The sequence below is a fragment of the Lissotriton vulgaris genome, chromosome 10, assembly GCF_964263255.1.
Source record: "Lissotriton vulgaris chromosome 10, aLisVul1.2, whole genome shotgun sequence".
Taxonomy (NCBI): domain Eukaryota; kingdom Metazoa; phylum Chordata; class Amphibia; order Caudata; family Salamandridae; genus Lissotriton; species Lissotriton vulgaris.
Genome location: NC_141698.1, coordinates 345,251,421 through 345,266,950, shown reverse-complemented (window position 1 = coordinate 345,266,950; position 15,530 = coordinate 345,251,421). Strand labels below are relative to the sequence as shown.

Genomic DNA, 15,530 nt, shown 5'->3' with positions numbered 1-15,530 from the left:
TACTTCTGTATCCAGCTGAGCACCCAGGTAGTGGATTTTCTGGGTGGGGTTCATTATCGACTTCTTGTAGTTGACTTGCAGACCCAACTTGTACATGAGCTGAAGACAAATCGACAGATGTTCCTCTAGAAGCGATGGGGATGAACTCTTCAGAAGCCAGTCGTCTAAGTACGGATATATGAAAATCCGACTCTTTCGAAGACAAGCAGCCACTACAGCCATACATTTTGAAAATGTCCTCGGAGCTGATCTCAGGCCAAAATGAAGCACTGCGTACTGATAATGACGAGCCGCCACTTGAAACCTGAGAAATTTGCGATGTTTTCTGGATACCGGAATATGAAAATAAGCGTCCTTTAGATCGATGGAGCACATCCAATCCCCTTGGTGTAATTGAGGGAAGATCTGGTGAAGAGCCAGCATTCGAAATCTCTCATTCCGAATGAATTTGTTCAGTCGCCTCAAATCCAGAATGAGTCTGAACTCTGTGACTGGACCTTTCTTCTGCACAAGAAAATCGAGAGTACAGGCCTTGACCTCTCTGCTGGAAAGGGACTGGTTCTATGGCCTTCTTCTTCAGGAGGACGTTCGCCTCCTGCTGCAAGCGCTTTATATTCCACTGTACCATCTTTAGAGGGCGCATGACAGGGGGTGCCTTCTTGAATCTCAAAAGGTACCCGTTCTGAATGACATCCAGCACCCATCTGTCCTTCGTGATCTGTTTCCACTCGTCCAGATAACGCACAATACTTCCTCCAACCGGAGTGGGACACGGTTGTAGAGGAAGCATCCATTCATTGTTTCTGAGGCTGCTTGGCAGCTGATGACTGCTGCCTATTTCCATTGCCTCTGCCCCGTCCAGGCCGCTGCTGCTGATATTGCGATCTTTGTTGATTCTGGCCTTGATTTTGCGAAGACCAATTTGTTTGTTGATTCCTTTGCTGAAAAGATCTCTTGTCATAGGGACGAAAAGTACCCCGACGTTTAAATTCTTTTTTCTTCTCAAGGCCTACGGCCTTAAGAGTGTCCAACTCCACCTTCATCTTAGACATCTCATCGTCTGCATGAGATCCAAACAGAGTTGATCCATTAAAAGGTAAATTGACCATTTTCCTCTGTGCCTCCGGCTTTAGCCCCGTAAGGCGAAGCCAGGCTGTACGTCTTGCGGTACAGACGGTCATAGCGGCCCAATAGAGCAGCCGCACTGGCCACTCGCATGGCCGATCCTGAGGTATTGCACATCCTTCGCCCCAAGAAATCCATACTCTTACTGTCCTTTTCAGGTGGAGCAGAAGAGGTGGATGCTGCCGAATGCGCCTTTCTGACTGCTGCTACAATCAGGGAGTCTGGTGGTGGGTCAGACCGCAAAAACATTGGGTCTTCCTCTGGAGCCTTGTATTTCTTCGCAATCCTAGAAGGACCTTAACCCACCGTGGCCGGAGTTAGGAACGTCCTCATTGCTGGTTCAATCAATCCGGGCACTAACGGTAGAAGAGGCCTGCCAGTCGTCTTATGATGCGAGGTTTCGAAGATGACTGACGTTGCTACCTGGGGAACTGCCATTTTGATGCTGAATTTACTCGCTCCACGACATAATACATCATTAAATGTGCTTAAATCGTCTACTGGAGACACTCTGGAAGGAGGAGTGGAAGATATAGTCGGAGAATAGTCTCTATATGAAGATTTTGAAGAGGACGAAGACGATGTAGAAGATGGAGTAGGAGTTCTACGTCTTCTTTGAGGAGTTGCCGATCGCTGCCTCCTACGCTCCCTTGAACGTGATTTCTCTCTCACTAAGGATCTTGAGCGTGATCTTCTATGCAGTTCCGTCCGAGGGACCGGAGCTCTCTCCCCCATTATCGGACGCATCTTCCAATGCCTTAAACTTTCCAACCACCTCGGTGACAAGTTAATAGGCCGCTCTGTATGCTCAGGTGAAGCTTCAGGTGACACCTGCACAATATTCAGCTCTGCGGAAGACTTAGAAGCTCTCGACGCTGCACTGTGTTCAGAGACCAATGAACCAGACGGGGTCCGCTGTCTGTGCACCAACTGTCTGTCATCTAACACCTGCCCTGAGGTTGAGCCCGAATGAGCCACCACAGAAGAGTCCTGGTGCATTATCCCTTGCCCCACTGCAGATCTGTTGTCTTGCTGATCATGCGGGGAACCTCCACTCTAGGCTCGGGACTTATTTCTGACCTCGACAAAGACCTAATTGAGGTCCGAGAGGCTGGTCTTGATAGTCTCGACTCCGACCTATGATCAGGTGGGGGAGACCTAGACACTCCATGCTTCGAGCCCGAAGCATGCTTCGACGTCGACTTACGTCGCGATGGAGACCTTGACCTTCTCTTTTTAGGTCTCGACGTCGAATCCTTCGACGTCATCCTTTCTCTCGACGTCGATCTTTTCCTCGACGACGTATGTCTCTCTCTCGACGTCGACCGATGACTCTTCCTCGACGTCGACCCTTTATCCTTCGACGTCGACCCTTTATCCTTCGACGTCGACCCTTTATCCTTCGACGTCGAACCTTTATCCTTCGATGTCGACACACGATCCTTCGACGTCGGACATCTCTCGTCCCTCGACGCCGACCTCATACGATCCTTCGACTTTGAGCGTTGCACTCCCGACGTCGTCCTCACTGCAATCGACACCAATTGCCTCGACGTCGACAAGGATTTCGACGGCGACTGCCTCACCGGCGATGTCCTCGACGTCGATGGAGCTCTCTTCAACGTCGACCTGGTTCTCGACGTCGAGCGCACCTTTTTTGACGGTGACGCTCCCTGGAGTCGATGCTTCTTAGTTCTACCTTCTGGAGACGCTGATCTTCGACGTTTGGGCTGAGAAGATGGCCTGGCAGATGATAATAGGCCTTTAGAACTCTTCTCACCACGGTTTTCTCTCTCCAGAAGGCCCAGCAACCTCATTTTCTCTCTTTCTTTTAAAGTTCTATTTGAAAGGTTGAGGCAGTGATAACATTCTTCCACCTTATGAGAAGCTGGAAGACACACCACAAAAACAGAGTGTGGGTCAGTTTTCGACATCTTCTTCCCACAGGAAGGACATTTGTAAAATAAAGGTGGCATTCTGACTAAAAAAAAACAACAGCTTAGTCAGAAAAGGGTAACAACCCACCACCAAAGTTATATTTTGTCAAGAAAAGGCAAGAAAAACCAATTTCTGACAGAAAATACTTCAAATGAGCAGAGCTGAAGTTCCAGGTTCCTCACAGAACAAGCCAGAAAAAAGAACTGACCTAACTGTCACCTGTGGGGCATGATGGGAACAGAGTTCTCCTGGAGGCGTTAAAGGCAAAGTGTGCAGATTCTCTGGGGCCTTAAAGGCAGGGTGCCAGTCTGATTTTCTGTACACAGACATTTTTTCATATGCAGCCCTTTTAGGCTAATAACGGTTTACTACAGGTTCTTTGATGAAAATAAAAGGTTTTTCCTGGCTATGAAATGCATTTTAGGCTCATGCCTGTTTATTGCATTTATATACAGCATATTTTCATGCTTCAGAACGTGTAAGGTTTTGGTTTGATTAGCCTATGTGTTAAGGTTAGGCTGCATATTATGGTTATTATACATGTATATGTGTATAATTACTTAGTACTTTGTACTTTTGGGTATATTTACACATATATATGTATATTGTTTATGTGTTCCGGGTCCCCGCTCATGGGCGGAGATAATTCAGTGCTTATGACTATTAATGAGTATCCCCTGGAAGAGAAGTACTTGTTACAATACAAAACAATACAATAAAATACAAAGCCCTGAACCAAATTAGGTCATGAGGTTCTGTAGTTCAAACTCTGAATCCTTTTCAATTCGCTTTTGCACCAGCCTCTCGCGCTCAGAAAATTGCCTTGTACGACAAAAACATGCCTAAACAATGAAATAGTGTACCTCTAATAGGGATAAGGATAAAAACAAGAGTATTGTAAGAGAGTCTATGATAGTTTCTGTAACTCATTAATTTCGTAAATATCATCCCAGGGAGTATTACTTGCACTAGATGAGGTAGACCAACATTTTGTAGTTGCCATATTCCTTAACTTGGACATTAACATGGTTAGTTGGAGCAACAGATGTTGGTCTACAGACCTAAGCAAGTTTTGCTCCTCTGTCCAAATATACTGGTCTCTTCAAAAAATCTCTGGTGGAGTTACTGGTAAATGGTTATCCACAATTAGATGTGATGGGCTAGGTGGTTGTCTGCATGCAGTTAAGCTTGCATGGATGTGATATTTTAATATTTTCACATATAATTTGCATGGATTGCATATTGTCAGATACCTTTTGGGAAGCCATGGAGCAGGCAGTAGCAACTGGGCCACAGCTGTGGGGGGTAAAGTCATTAGACTCTACTGTCCCAGGCTTGTCCCACTATGGCTAGGCATAGTGGGCCAAGTACAACCCTTTTATCACTTCACTCTCAGTGGTAGCAAGGGCAGGCAGTCACAGGCTTCCCAGGGAGATTAGTTTTGAGGTATTTGGGCTCAGAACTCACCACCAACCCTAGCAGCACAATAAAATTAATGTTCAGTGTAGTGCTTATCTTTATAAAAGACAAACACTTTATTAGATGGAAAGCAGAAATGCTGCACACTACTATCATGTGGGAATACTAGATTTGTGGATGTGAGATTAAGTACTACAAAGCAAGTCCACTCCCACTAGGCGCTAGACCCACCTTGCCCTTTCTGTCCCTGTTTCAGAGACAGTGGTGTAGTTTCTAATAAAGGTCAGTGTGGTGTTTCCCACTTCTCTAGGCACACAAAGTCTCTAAATCACGGAATCTGTTCGATACTCTCACCTGGTTGTTGACTGGAGCAGCACAATTGCCGTAATGGGTCATCCTGCAATGGTGCATTCCCTGGCAAAAGGTATGGCCATGCACACGCAGCAATCCTGTTCTATGCGAGCAGCTAACAGCCGAGAAGGTAGTCATCTAGAAAGCTGCAGGAGGAACAGGTGGGGCCCTAGTCAGGGAGTCGAAGTTGTTGATGAGAGTATGCTTGGAGACTTCAGCAGACCTTGTCTGGATACTCTAGTACGTCTCTTGGAGTTATTCACACTAGCGGTTCCCCGAGTGGAGGCAATTAGCAGTTCTCTTCTGAGTGAGTGGCTCCCGTTCCAACAATACACTTCCAGGCTCTCTCCTGGTATGCAACAGTAGCCACCCGATTGGGCGCTGACATCTTTGAGGCAATTGTTTCAAACTGTCTTATCAGGGTGGTCCAGGGGTACTTCTAGGCACTGCAAGATCCTATACTTGTTACAGGGCACCCCAGGTTTGGAAACCTTTAGTTCTGGGGGACTGCTCGCAAAAGTGCTGCAGTCACTTTATCCATGTTCATAGGCACACACAGCCAGGTACTTATCCAGGATTCAATCAAGCTTACTAATCTGGTACACAGCTACTGGAGCCGACTGGACCATGGGAACACCCTATACGCAGGAACCACAGCCAAACTTCAGAAACGCCTTCAACGCATACAGAACGCCTCCGCACGACTCATCCTCGACATCCCTCGCCACAGCCACATATCCACCCACCAGAGAAACCTGCACTGGCTCCCCGTCTGCAAGAGGATCACGTTCAGACTGCTCACCCACGCACACAAAGCGCTCCACAACATGGGCCCCAAATACCTCAACAACCGCCTCTCGGTCTACATCCCCACCCACCAGCTCCGCTCAACCAGCCTCGCCCTCACCACCGTCCCATGGATTCGCAGAACCACCACCGGAGGAAGATCGTTCTCCTACCTTGCAGCCACCTAGTGGAGTGGTGTGGCTCACTGGTTAGAGGCGGCAGACCTGGAAGCAGAGAACTGCCCGGGACCAGGGTTCAATTCCCAACGCGGCAGGGTCGTGGACCAGGGTAAACGGACTCGATAATTCTCGCCTCAGTGCCTACTCTAACCAGGGATCACACTCGGCAACTCTGGGCATTAAGCTTGCCTCATCTCTACAACGGCCCCCCACAGATGCCGGGGATGCCTGGTTTCACCTTGGAGATACCTAGAAGGGACCATCTCACAGGGAAAGCCAGGACGGGTTCCCCAGCGGTCTTCAGCGCCAGGACACCCCGAGATGGGGTAACAGTGCGCTTTACAAGTATCATCATTACATTATATGGAACTCCCTCCCCGCACATCTACGACTGACCAAGGACCATCTCACCTTCAGGAAACACCTCAAGACCTGGTTATTCGAGCAGTAGCGGCACCCCCCTCCCTTCAGCGCCTTGAGACCCTCACGGGTGAGTAGCGCGCTCTACAAATGTACTGATAGATTGATTGGCAGCGACAACAGAGGATTAGGCAACAAGACCATTGCACACTTTGGTTGTGTCGAAGCTCCTGCAACAAATCTGAACAGAAGGATCAGCGCTCATTATTTCATAGGTCGAGTTTGATGGCAAGTTTCTGTTGGACAGACCACTATTCCAGGGTCCCTTTCTCAGTCAGCTCCTTCTGCCGGGTTTATGGTTTCTTCCCTCTATCACAGAGACCTCACCGAGGTGGTGGAACTAGCTTTATTGCTCCCTTCTGGAGCAATGCCTTCACTGATTCTTGCCACAGCAAGACTTGATGTTCCTGGCGGATGCTGTTGTAGCCAAGTGAAATATTGGGTGGCGTGGTAATAAATTCAAGTTAACATCCGTGGGATATGATGGAGAGGACCCACTTGTTTGAGAATCACTCCTCCGACTGGGTATACAGAGATCTAACAAGAATGTTCCCCTGAAAAATGCTTTGTGATTCGGTGCATGTGAGGGAAGTGATTGTTTGGAGGTAGAGAAGCCCTTGCCTTGGGATTGTCTGGCCTTACTGGCACGTTAGGCCAGTAAGTCACCTCTTGAATAGGTTTTAGAAGCTTGCCCATTTTTGAAGGACTGCTGCAGTTGGTAGCAAGGACCCTCCAGTGCAGCAGCAGCTTTTGCTTCAGCTCTCACCTGTTGGTGCTGAAACCCTGAGCAGATTGTTTGGGTTTGGAGTACCCCTATGGCCCTCTTGTGTCAGTATACATCTTTAACCTTTTGAGCATAGAATCAACCAGAGGCCCAAGAAGACATTCACTGTTGAAGTCAACACTAAGAAGGTGTTGTTGGACTTCAGCAGCAAGTCCAAGACTCTCAATCATGCATGTCTATAAAGAAGAATGCATGTGTTAGTCACTCTGGAGGCAGTGTAAGTCACATCTAGAGCACATAGGATATCTGCACTTGAGATAACCTTCCCTTCTTTGACTAAATACTTGCCTCACTTAAGGTAGGCCTCTTGCAAGTGATTGATTAGCTGTTAATTTCTTCCCATTGATACCTATTGCACCTGGACAAAAGTACCTCGGAGGGAAGAATCTCGAATGGCATGGATAATGGAACCATAAGTGCAGTCCGTGTCCTGGGTGTAACTTTACTGGACGTCCTGGAGATGGAGCCTGGTGCGGCATTCTGTAATGCACCCGCAGGGTAGCAGGGGAGACTATGGTTAGAGTCCCTGATGTCATTAGGCAGGTTGAGGGTCTTCAGGTGCACAGTGGTAGCTGGTATTTTAAGTATTTTGACTTGAGGAGTATTATAGGGATGGGGTGGTATACCTTTTATACTCCATCTATGTGTCTAGGTAATTGCAATGTTATGTTAGATCGGATACCCCAATTTGGGCTGAGTATACGCGTCTGTCCTCTTGGCATTTAGTACTATTCCTGACAGTTCTATAGCTCTGAACCGGGCTTATACTGTTAGAAGAGTGCTCTCTCCGGATTCTATCCAAGAATCAGCAGTTTATGTGATTATCTTGTTAAACATGCTTTCACCCCTCTTCTGAATATTAAATGCTACTGGATGCTTTGAACCTTGGCTGGCAGTGAGTTTCAGAGGTTCACTTCTCGTATCTAGCACAGTGTCCTATTTCATTTGTATCATTTCAATTTAATATGTAGGTAGACCGATCCTTTTCATGGGAGACTGTTGACTATGTAAAGTGCTCTGAACACTTATCCGTAACTGTAACCAGTGAAGTTTTTGCAGGACTGTTGTCATGTGCTTTTTCTGGTAAAGGGTAGGAGTCTTCTTGCTACAGCATTTTGAATTCATTGTATTCTGAGTATCATGAAGCAGTCGGGAACCAAGGTACAGACTATTGGTATATTTGAGCCTGGAGGTCACAAAACGGAGGACAGTTTGTAGTATTTTTTTGCTATCCATGAATGGAAAGATGCCTCACAGCATTTCATTGTGTAGAAGAAGCTTCTTGTGAACTCACAGGCATATAGTAGCTCAGAGACCGATCAAAGTCCATTGCTAATGATAGGTTTCTCATTTCACTTGACGCAGTAGACAGGACATGAATCCTTGGACCATACAGCCATATGCTGGTGTTTGTCATGATCTTCATCATTAAGGTGTTGAGATTTAGGCATTGAGGTAATCATCAAGCCTGATAGGTACAGACGCCTCAAGCCAGCCATTCCATAATTGTCCACTGAGTTTTAGGTCATCCCACATGGATATGAAGGATGAATCTGAGCCTCTACCTTCTCTGAAAGATTGCTGATACAATATAAAATTGTCGCCTTCAGTAAATTTGGGAAGTTGATCAAAAACTGCTCTGTCAAATAATTTACCTAGGAACAGGCCCGTTGGGAGACTGGCATGTTGCTTACTGGATTGGATAGTGCAAGATTCTTCTTCTTGGGGAATGGCCTAATGTAAGATATTTTTTGTTCAGGTGCGAAAGATCGCAGTTCCAAGGAAATGTCAGAATGCTTCTAGGTACTTCTCCAGCACAGGTTGTGTGAACAATTATCTTTGAAGATTTGATGGCCTGCCTGTAGTGATAATGTTGTAGAATTGTATTTCAGAAGGGGCACTGAAGGTGGTGCGAAAGGAGACTGGTGTAGTTATTACTGCAGTGTTGCTGTCATGCGTAAGAGGAGTTTTAGCTGTTTGATCCAACTAACTTCTCCCCCTGCAAAATAAATTTAATGATAAATTACTAACAAATTCATAACAGGCTAAGGACTAGGTAATGTAGAAGGAAGAAGATCCATACCTGTGTAGTTTAAAGGATATTTTTTTTTCAATTTTTGTAGTTTCACACAGTGCTGTGAACAAGTTGTTGAGAGCATCACACTAGTATAGAACTGTAGAGATGTGATGTACGGTGCGAAGGTAGAAAATAATGAAAGGCCAGATTTTTCATAGCACTGGTCACAAAAAGTGGTCACAATTTGCAACCAGCGAGGAATTCTGTAAACTGACCTATTTACTAATAGGTTGGTTTTCAAAAGCTTGATGCAGAGTGAGTCCCAATCTGACATCTCATTAACACTCATGAGGTTTTTCGCAAATTGCAATTCCGTTTGATTGGCCAAATAGTATTAAATTAAAGTAACTTGAAAAAAACGGCTGTTTTTATTTAAAGAACATAAACAAGCTTTTAATAAAAAAGTTTTCTTTTTTTCCCAAGTTTCACTGAGAGCTGACAGTAGTCCCCTGAACCATAGAATACTTCCACTGAATCGTTTGCAAAAATTCACAAAGGAGAACGTGTCCAAAGGTGACTTTTTCCACTTTGTAATGTGCTACCATCCCAACTTGATGGTCAATAACTTTTCAATGGTTTGCGACCGGAATTATATGTGCAAATCATTGATTCATTCAATACCGTTCTGCAATTTGGAAGGGGTGCCCACAGCACGTCTCTTCCAAATTGCGATTCGGTTTCCAGTCACAGGCCCATTTTAGCAGTCAGTAAAAATTTACAGAACCTTAAAATGTGTTTGGTAAATAGGGAAAAAAGGTTTTAGAAATCACAAGCCCAGAATTTTTGCAAATCGCAAGGTCTGTAACTGCTAAAAGTCGTCATATAATCTTGCCCCAAATAAACAATTAAGTGGGTAGTCAGGACTGTCCCTTGAGAAACCCAAAGTAATACACTGATAAAAATCCAGTAATAGTCCATTAATCCTTTAGTAGGTTGCCCGCACTTTGGGTCTGAGGAACAACTGCAGAATAAAGTACTAACTGATGTAGCTGTGATTTAATACCTTTATAGGAGTACTGCTGCAGGTAGAGAGGAACCAGGGCATCATCCAGATGAGGTTGAGGTCTAGTTAATGCTACAAGCTTTGTAAGAAGCTATGGGGTAGAATAGAGAATGAACACAAACGCAGGGATGTTGTTCAACATAATCAAAAGAAAAAAGGCGGGTGAGCCATGAGCAATGAAGGGGTGGAGCAAATAATTGGGGTTCCTGGGTCAGTCCAGACAGTGGAGTATATTAAGCTGGGCAGGTACACTCCGGAAGTTGCTGATGAGCCCCAAAAGAGAAATACCAGTGGGGCCATGCCGGACCACAAAGCAAGCTCATCAGGTCCAAAACTGTGCTTATCCTAATCATGCAGGCAATGACCTCCTGAACAATAGGATGGTAAAACTACCCAATAGTTGCAATGTGGACTAATAGACGAGGAGCTAAGTGTAATGGTTTTATAATTCTTTATCTTAGTGCCTTGGTTTCAATATCCACATCAAGGATGTAATTGCAAATTTAAAATGATTGACACTTGGAACTCCATAACTGTATACCCGAATTTGGAATGTGACCCTACAGCATTTTATGTTCACAAGAATCGTCCCGTGAGCCTCTTTATTTATTTTTTAACACATTTTGTAAGGCATAAACACTGTTATAATTGTATCATCATGGTCATATTTCCTCTATTTCAGCTCATATAAGGCCATGAAAGGCATCAAGCATACCTTCATTAAAAAGCATAACGCATACATTCAATTACAAAGGTAACATTAAAAAGAATTTTTTCTTTTAAAAGGTAAATAAAACAGAATCAAAATGTAATCGTCCACGTAGTGAGGCCTATGAGCTCCTTTAAAAGCAGTGATCTTCGTCTCTAGGCAAGATCTTTGACCTAATATACCACACTGCTGATTAAAAAATTAACTATTAAAAATACAACCTAGACCGCTGGTGTAGGTTTTACATACCCCAGGGCTACGACCATCCCTAAAGCCCATGACTTTACACAAGGGTTTAATCCAACCTGGTTGTTGCCATACTTAGGCCTTGCAGAAGAATAAAACGTGCTTGATTGTCTCCACTGCCTCACAACCCATTGGGCAGGTATTTGACATATAACTCTTATTGTTCCATGAGCAAGTAAAAGCTAACTGTAAAATCCCCAAACTGAATTTGACACATAGTACACGTGCAGAAGGTTTAGATAGCAAATCAAGATAAAAGTCAAATTCAAATAAACATTTAAATAATAAGGAGTCTGCTAAAGTACTGTAGACGACCCTTGAAATTTTCCCTCCCAAGACATAGTTCCAGTAGGACAATTTTAACTTTTCATGTGCATCACATGGGAGCTCCAAGGGATGTAACCAGAAGTCCTCCAGGCCCAGCTTGAATAAGGGCTATCTTGAATAGTCAGTTTTTCATATGGATAAACCAGGGCATCTTGCCAGCATTGAAGCCATCCAATGGGCCTCAGGTACATTCCCTATGGGGCTCCAGGTCCTTATTTGAGCATAATCTTAACCAATATTAAATAGGCCTCAATGCCACTATATCAGAAATGGATCTCTGGTTTAGGTCCATGCGAATAGGGAGTGTTGAAATACTCAGAGGAATTTTTAATAAGGAATGTGTTTCCCGCTTTCTCCAAAGTATCCAGATTACAATGAACTCAAATATACGCTCCATAAAGGGCAGCCCCACAGGCTTGGATCTTATATTATACATCTCAGTTGGGGGATGCCCCATTGACAAACCTTACAATAGGTCCAGCTCTTTTCATTAAGATGTACTCTTCTGCAACTGGGCTGCCCATCTGTGCGACTCCTCTAGTCGGACTCCCAAATAGTCAAACTCGTAGACCCTCTCTAGCACCTCACCTCCTAAGGATATATTTCTTCTTATTTTCTTCCTGCAGTCGCCAAACACCATGTATTTTTGTTTTATTGTTATAGCGTTCCAAGCTATAATCCTTACAAAAAAGAGATAACTTCTCTGGAAGGATGGATATGCCTTTGGGATTTTTTATAACAGCAAGGTGCTATCTGCAAAAAGTAAAACTAGGTGTTCGAGTCCATGATCTTAGGGGAGTCATTTTCACAATTAAAAAGATACGGGTGCATTCATTGATGTACAGAAGGAAGAGCATGGGGGCCAGGAAACATTATTGGCACACTCCTTTCCGTATCAGGATTTAGTTTGTCAATGTCCCTAAGAGGTCCCACCTCACTCTCGCATAGTTATCGGTATAAAACTCCTGTATAAGGGTCAGCAGGACCCTAGGCACCCCAATCCTGGATAAAACCTCCCATAATTAAGCCCTTAGGATGGGATCGAACGTGGGTTGAAGATCCACTAAAGCAACAAATAACCTCCCCTGCTCAATGTCAACAGTCCTCCATTTAATGGTTAGACACCGAATACTTTAATCAACAGTTCTGATGTTTTGTCTAAACCCTGCCTGCAAATGGAATAGTACCTTGAATTGAGAAACCCAGTCCCACAGTCTAGTTAGTATTTGTGTGCTAATCACATTCTGAAAAGTAGCTATCAGACTTATGGGTATGTAATTACCCAAGCTAGATCTATCTACAGCTCCTTTTAAGAAGCTTGGACTTTTAGCTCCTGCAATCAAGGCATTTGACAAAGAATATATATACAGGGTCCCCAGATATGTGGTTTACTGCAGTAAAAATCGACTGGGATTTTATCTATGCTGGGGGCTTAACCAGGTTTCGGGGTCTGAATAGCTGCGATGGTCTTGGAGTGTAAATTCCTTTTGCCCCTCATCCTGGTGCTCATAGATAGGTATTGGCAACTGAACTGCCATCCCAATAGTCATATTTTTCTCCTCATAAAGGCCCTGGAAGTGCATAAACCAATCCTCATGGGGAATATGGCAATCTGGCTGTGCTAAATTGCTTCGCCCATTTTGGGTGGGCAAAAAAGCTTACTAACGTTGCCTTCTAGCTGCCACTAAAAAATGGTCTCAAAGTACCACTTTCCACTGGGCTTTACTGGCCTGGATAGTACTGGCATACTCCTGCTGCGCCATGACAATTGAGGATCTTTCCTTGCATTTTAAGGCTTTAATAAGCGCTCCTTTAGCTCTTTTATACGTTTTATTAATTCACTAGTTAGCTCTCTCAGCCCGATGACCCATTATCCCCTTACAGTTTTTCTCAAACAGGTTGCCCATTTTAACAAAGAGATTGCTATGGACTATCACTATCTGCCCTGGCGAAAGTTAAGGATACAAGAATACATTAAGTCAAAGTACAACTTGATAAAGTTTGGATACCGGTTCCTCATATTTAGAAAGGACCTTCCATTTTATGGCGCGCTTGTTCTTACTAACCACTGTTAGACCTGGCTTTTTCAGCGGGTTTATCCCCAGAATGTTTGCTTTTTGGCCTCCTGTTGTTGACCCTGTTTTTGTTGGTTTTAGGACTCTGGACACTTTACCTCTGCTGTTCAGTCCTAAAGTGCATCTCTATCTGTGTAAATTGTTATTATGGATTGGTGTTTCCATAATTGGCTTATTTGACTTACTTCTAAGTCCCTAGAACTGTGCACTAAGTGTGCCTAGGGCCTGGAAGTCAAACGCTGCTAGTGGGTCAGCAGCACTGATTGTGCAACCATAGAAGCAGCCTTTCAAAGGGTTCTCAGACCTGCCACCATCGTATCTGCGCACAGTTTTTACTGCCACATTGACCTGGCAAGTGCATCCACTTACTAGGCCCTAACCCCTGTAGACTGGGTGCAGTGTATGTAAAAGGTAGGACATTTCCTGGTGTGTGTGAGACATGTCATGATAGTGAACTACAGTGTACTTTGTTTTTCACTATGGAAAGGCTAACTGTCCCATAGGATAGAATGAGAGTTAATTTATAACTGGAACTACACTCCAGTAGTGCTTCTCTCCTTAACTACAAAGTGGAAGATGCAGCCTGAAAGTCCATGGGACAATTGCATGCTTCTGCAGTGCTGCCAGACAGTTGATGCAGGGAGGGATGTTGGGTTTGTAGACCCCAGCGGCCGATCAGCTCCTCCCCGGTCAATAGGTCACGGTGCCCAAGCACCAAGCTGCAAAGTTTTAGATGCGGCCCTCATTCTTTTTCAGTCTTTTAATCCAAATGGGATATTAGCCAGGCCTAGCACCATCTTTTTGAGCTATGAAATACAAACTAATGAATGTTTGAACATTTTGTTACTCTCACCAAAACATTTACATTCCTTCCACACTCCCTCTTCCACTCCCAAGCAAACTCCTTGGTGGAATAAAGTACATATTTTAGCAAATTGATTTAATTAATATCGGAGGATGGGTTACGCGAGTCACTAAAGCGAAGGAGTACATTACTTGTGTTGGACCAATGAATAGTTTAATTCTCTCCAAAGATTCCAAGAACACATGTAAAGTCTAAGAAACACAAAACTAAAGGAAGAAAATGATCGAATTTCACCAACACTGTATTGGATATGGAAAACGAAAGACATGTTAAAAACAAAATCACATTTCTTCTTCATTACAAAGTCAAATTCTTACTTGTCTGTTTCTGGAGAGTATGACTCGACAGAATTGAGAGAGGAATTTCCATCATATCCCCCACACACAAAAATCTGTCCGTCCAACACAACTGTACCCATGGCACTGAAATACAAACAAAATAAGACATTTTCCAGTTACATGCCCAGGCAAAAAATCTTAGTTTTCGTTTCAAGGAAATATTATTCCCAGTAGAACTACCTGCCCTTGATACACTACAGTAAGTAGAACATTCGCTAACAACTTTGATCTTACAGATAATTTTGCACTGAGTTATGTAATACAGCACACGTTCCACCATTAGTAAGGCCTCTGCTCTTAATGAACCAGTTGCCTATCAGCCCCGATTTCAAGGATTCTATTATTACACACAGGAGCCACACATACATTGACCCTCACAACTTACAATGCATAATATTGGATTTTAGGGATCAGTGTATTTGTGGTTCTCTTAATATGTTGCATGAATGTGTTTGGTCATTGGTAATGTAATGAGTTACAATGGTTGATAAGTGGTAGGAGAGAGTTTTTCAAGATGTTTTGGTCATGTCTGAGTTGTACATTGCCCATGATTGCCTTACCAGTTTTAACCTAGTACACACTAGAACTAAGAATACTCTATTCAATCTGTCATCACTTGCAGTGCTTTTATGAATATCTTGTTGTATATAGAGTTTTTAAGGCACTTAATAACCTGTTTCTTACTGAACAACAAGACCTAAAATAAGGAAAAAGAACATATTGAGATGGATAACTAACTAGCACTCGCTCTGGCATTCCCCACTGTAAAATACTAAAAAATATGAGAGGTTGAACAACTTCAGTGTTTAGCCCAATTAAAGAGTTTTTGGATTTGTGCCCAAAATGTCAATTAACTTTGGCATGAAACTGTGATACATGTATGGCCAT

The 15,530-nt window shown here is 43.9% G+C and overlaps 1 protein-coding gene across 2 annotated transcripts in view; it reads right to left on the bottom strand.

Annotated features, from left to right (window-relative positions):
• KLHL18 (kelch like family member 18) overlaps positions 1-15,530 on the bottom strand; it is a 246,589-nt gene that overhangs the window by 20,441 nt on the left and 210,618 nt on the right. For both annotated transcript variants that reach the window (XM_086941123.1, XM_086941122.1), the window contains exon 8: positions 14,622-14,726. In XM_086941123.1, coding sequence (XP_086797249.1) covers positions 14,622-14,726 — 105 coding nt within the window. The remainder of the gene's footprint in view (positions 1-14,621; positions 14,727-15,530) is intronic.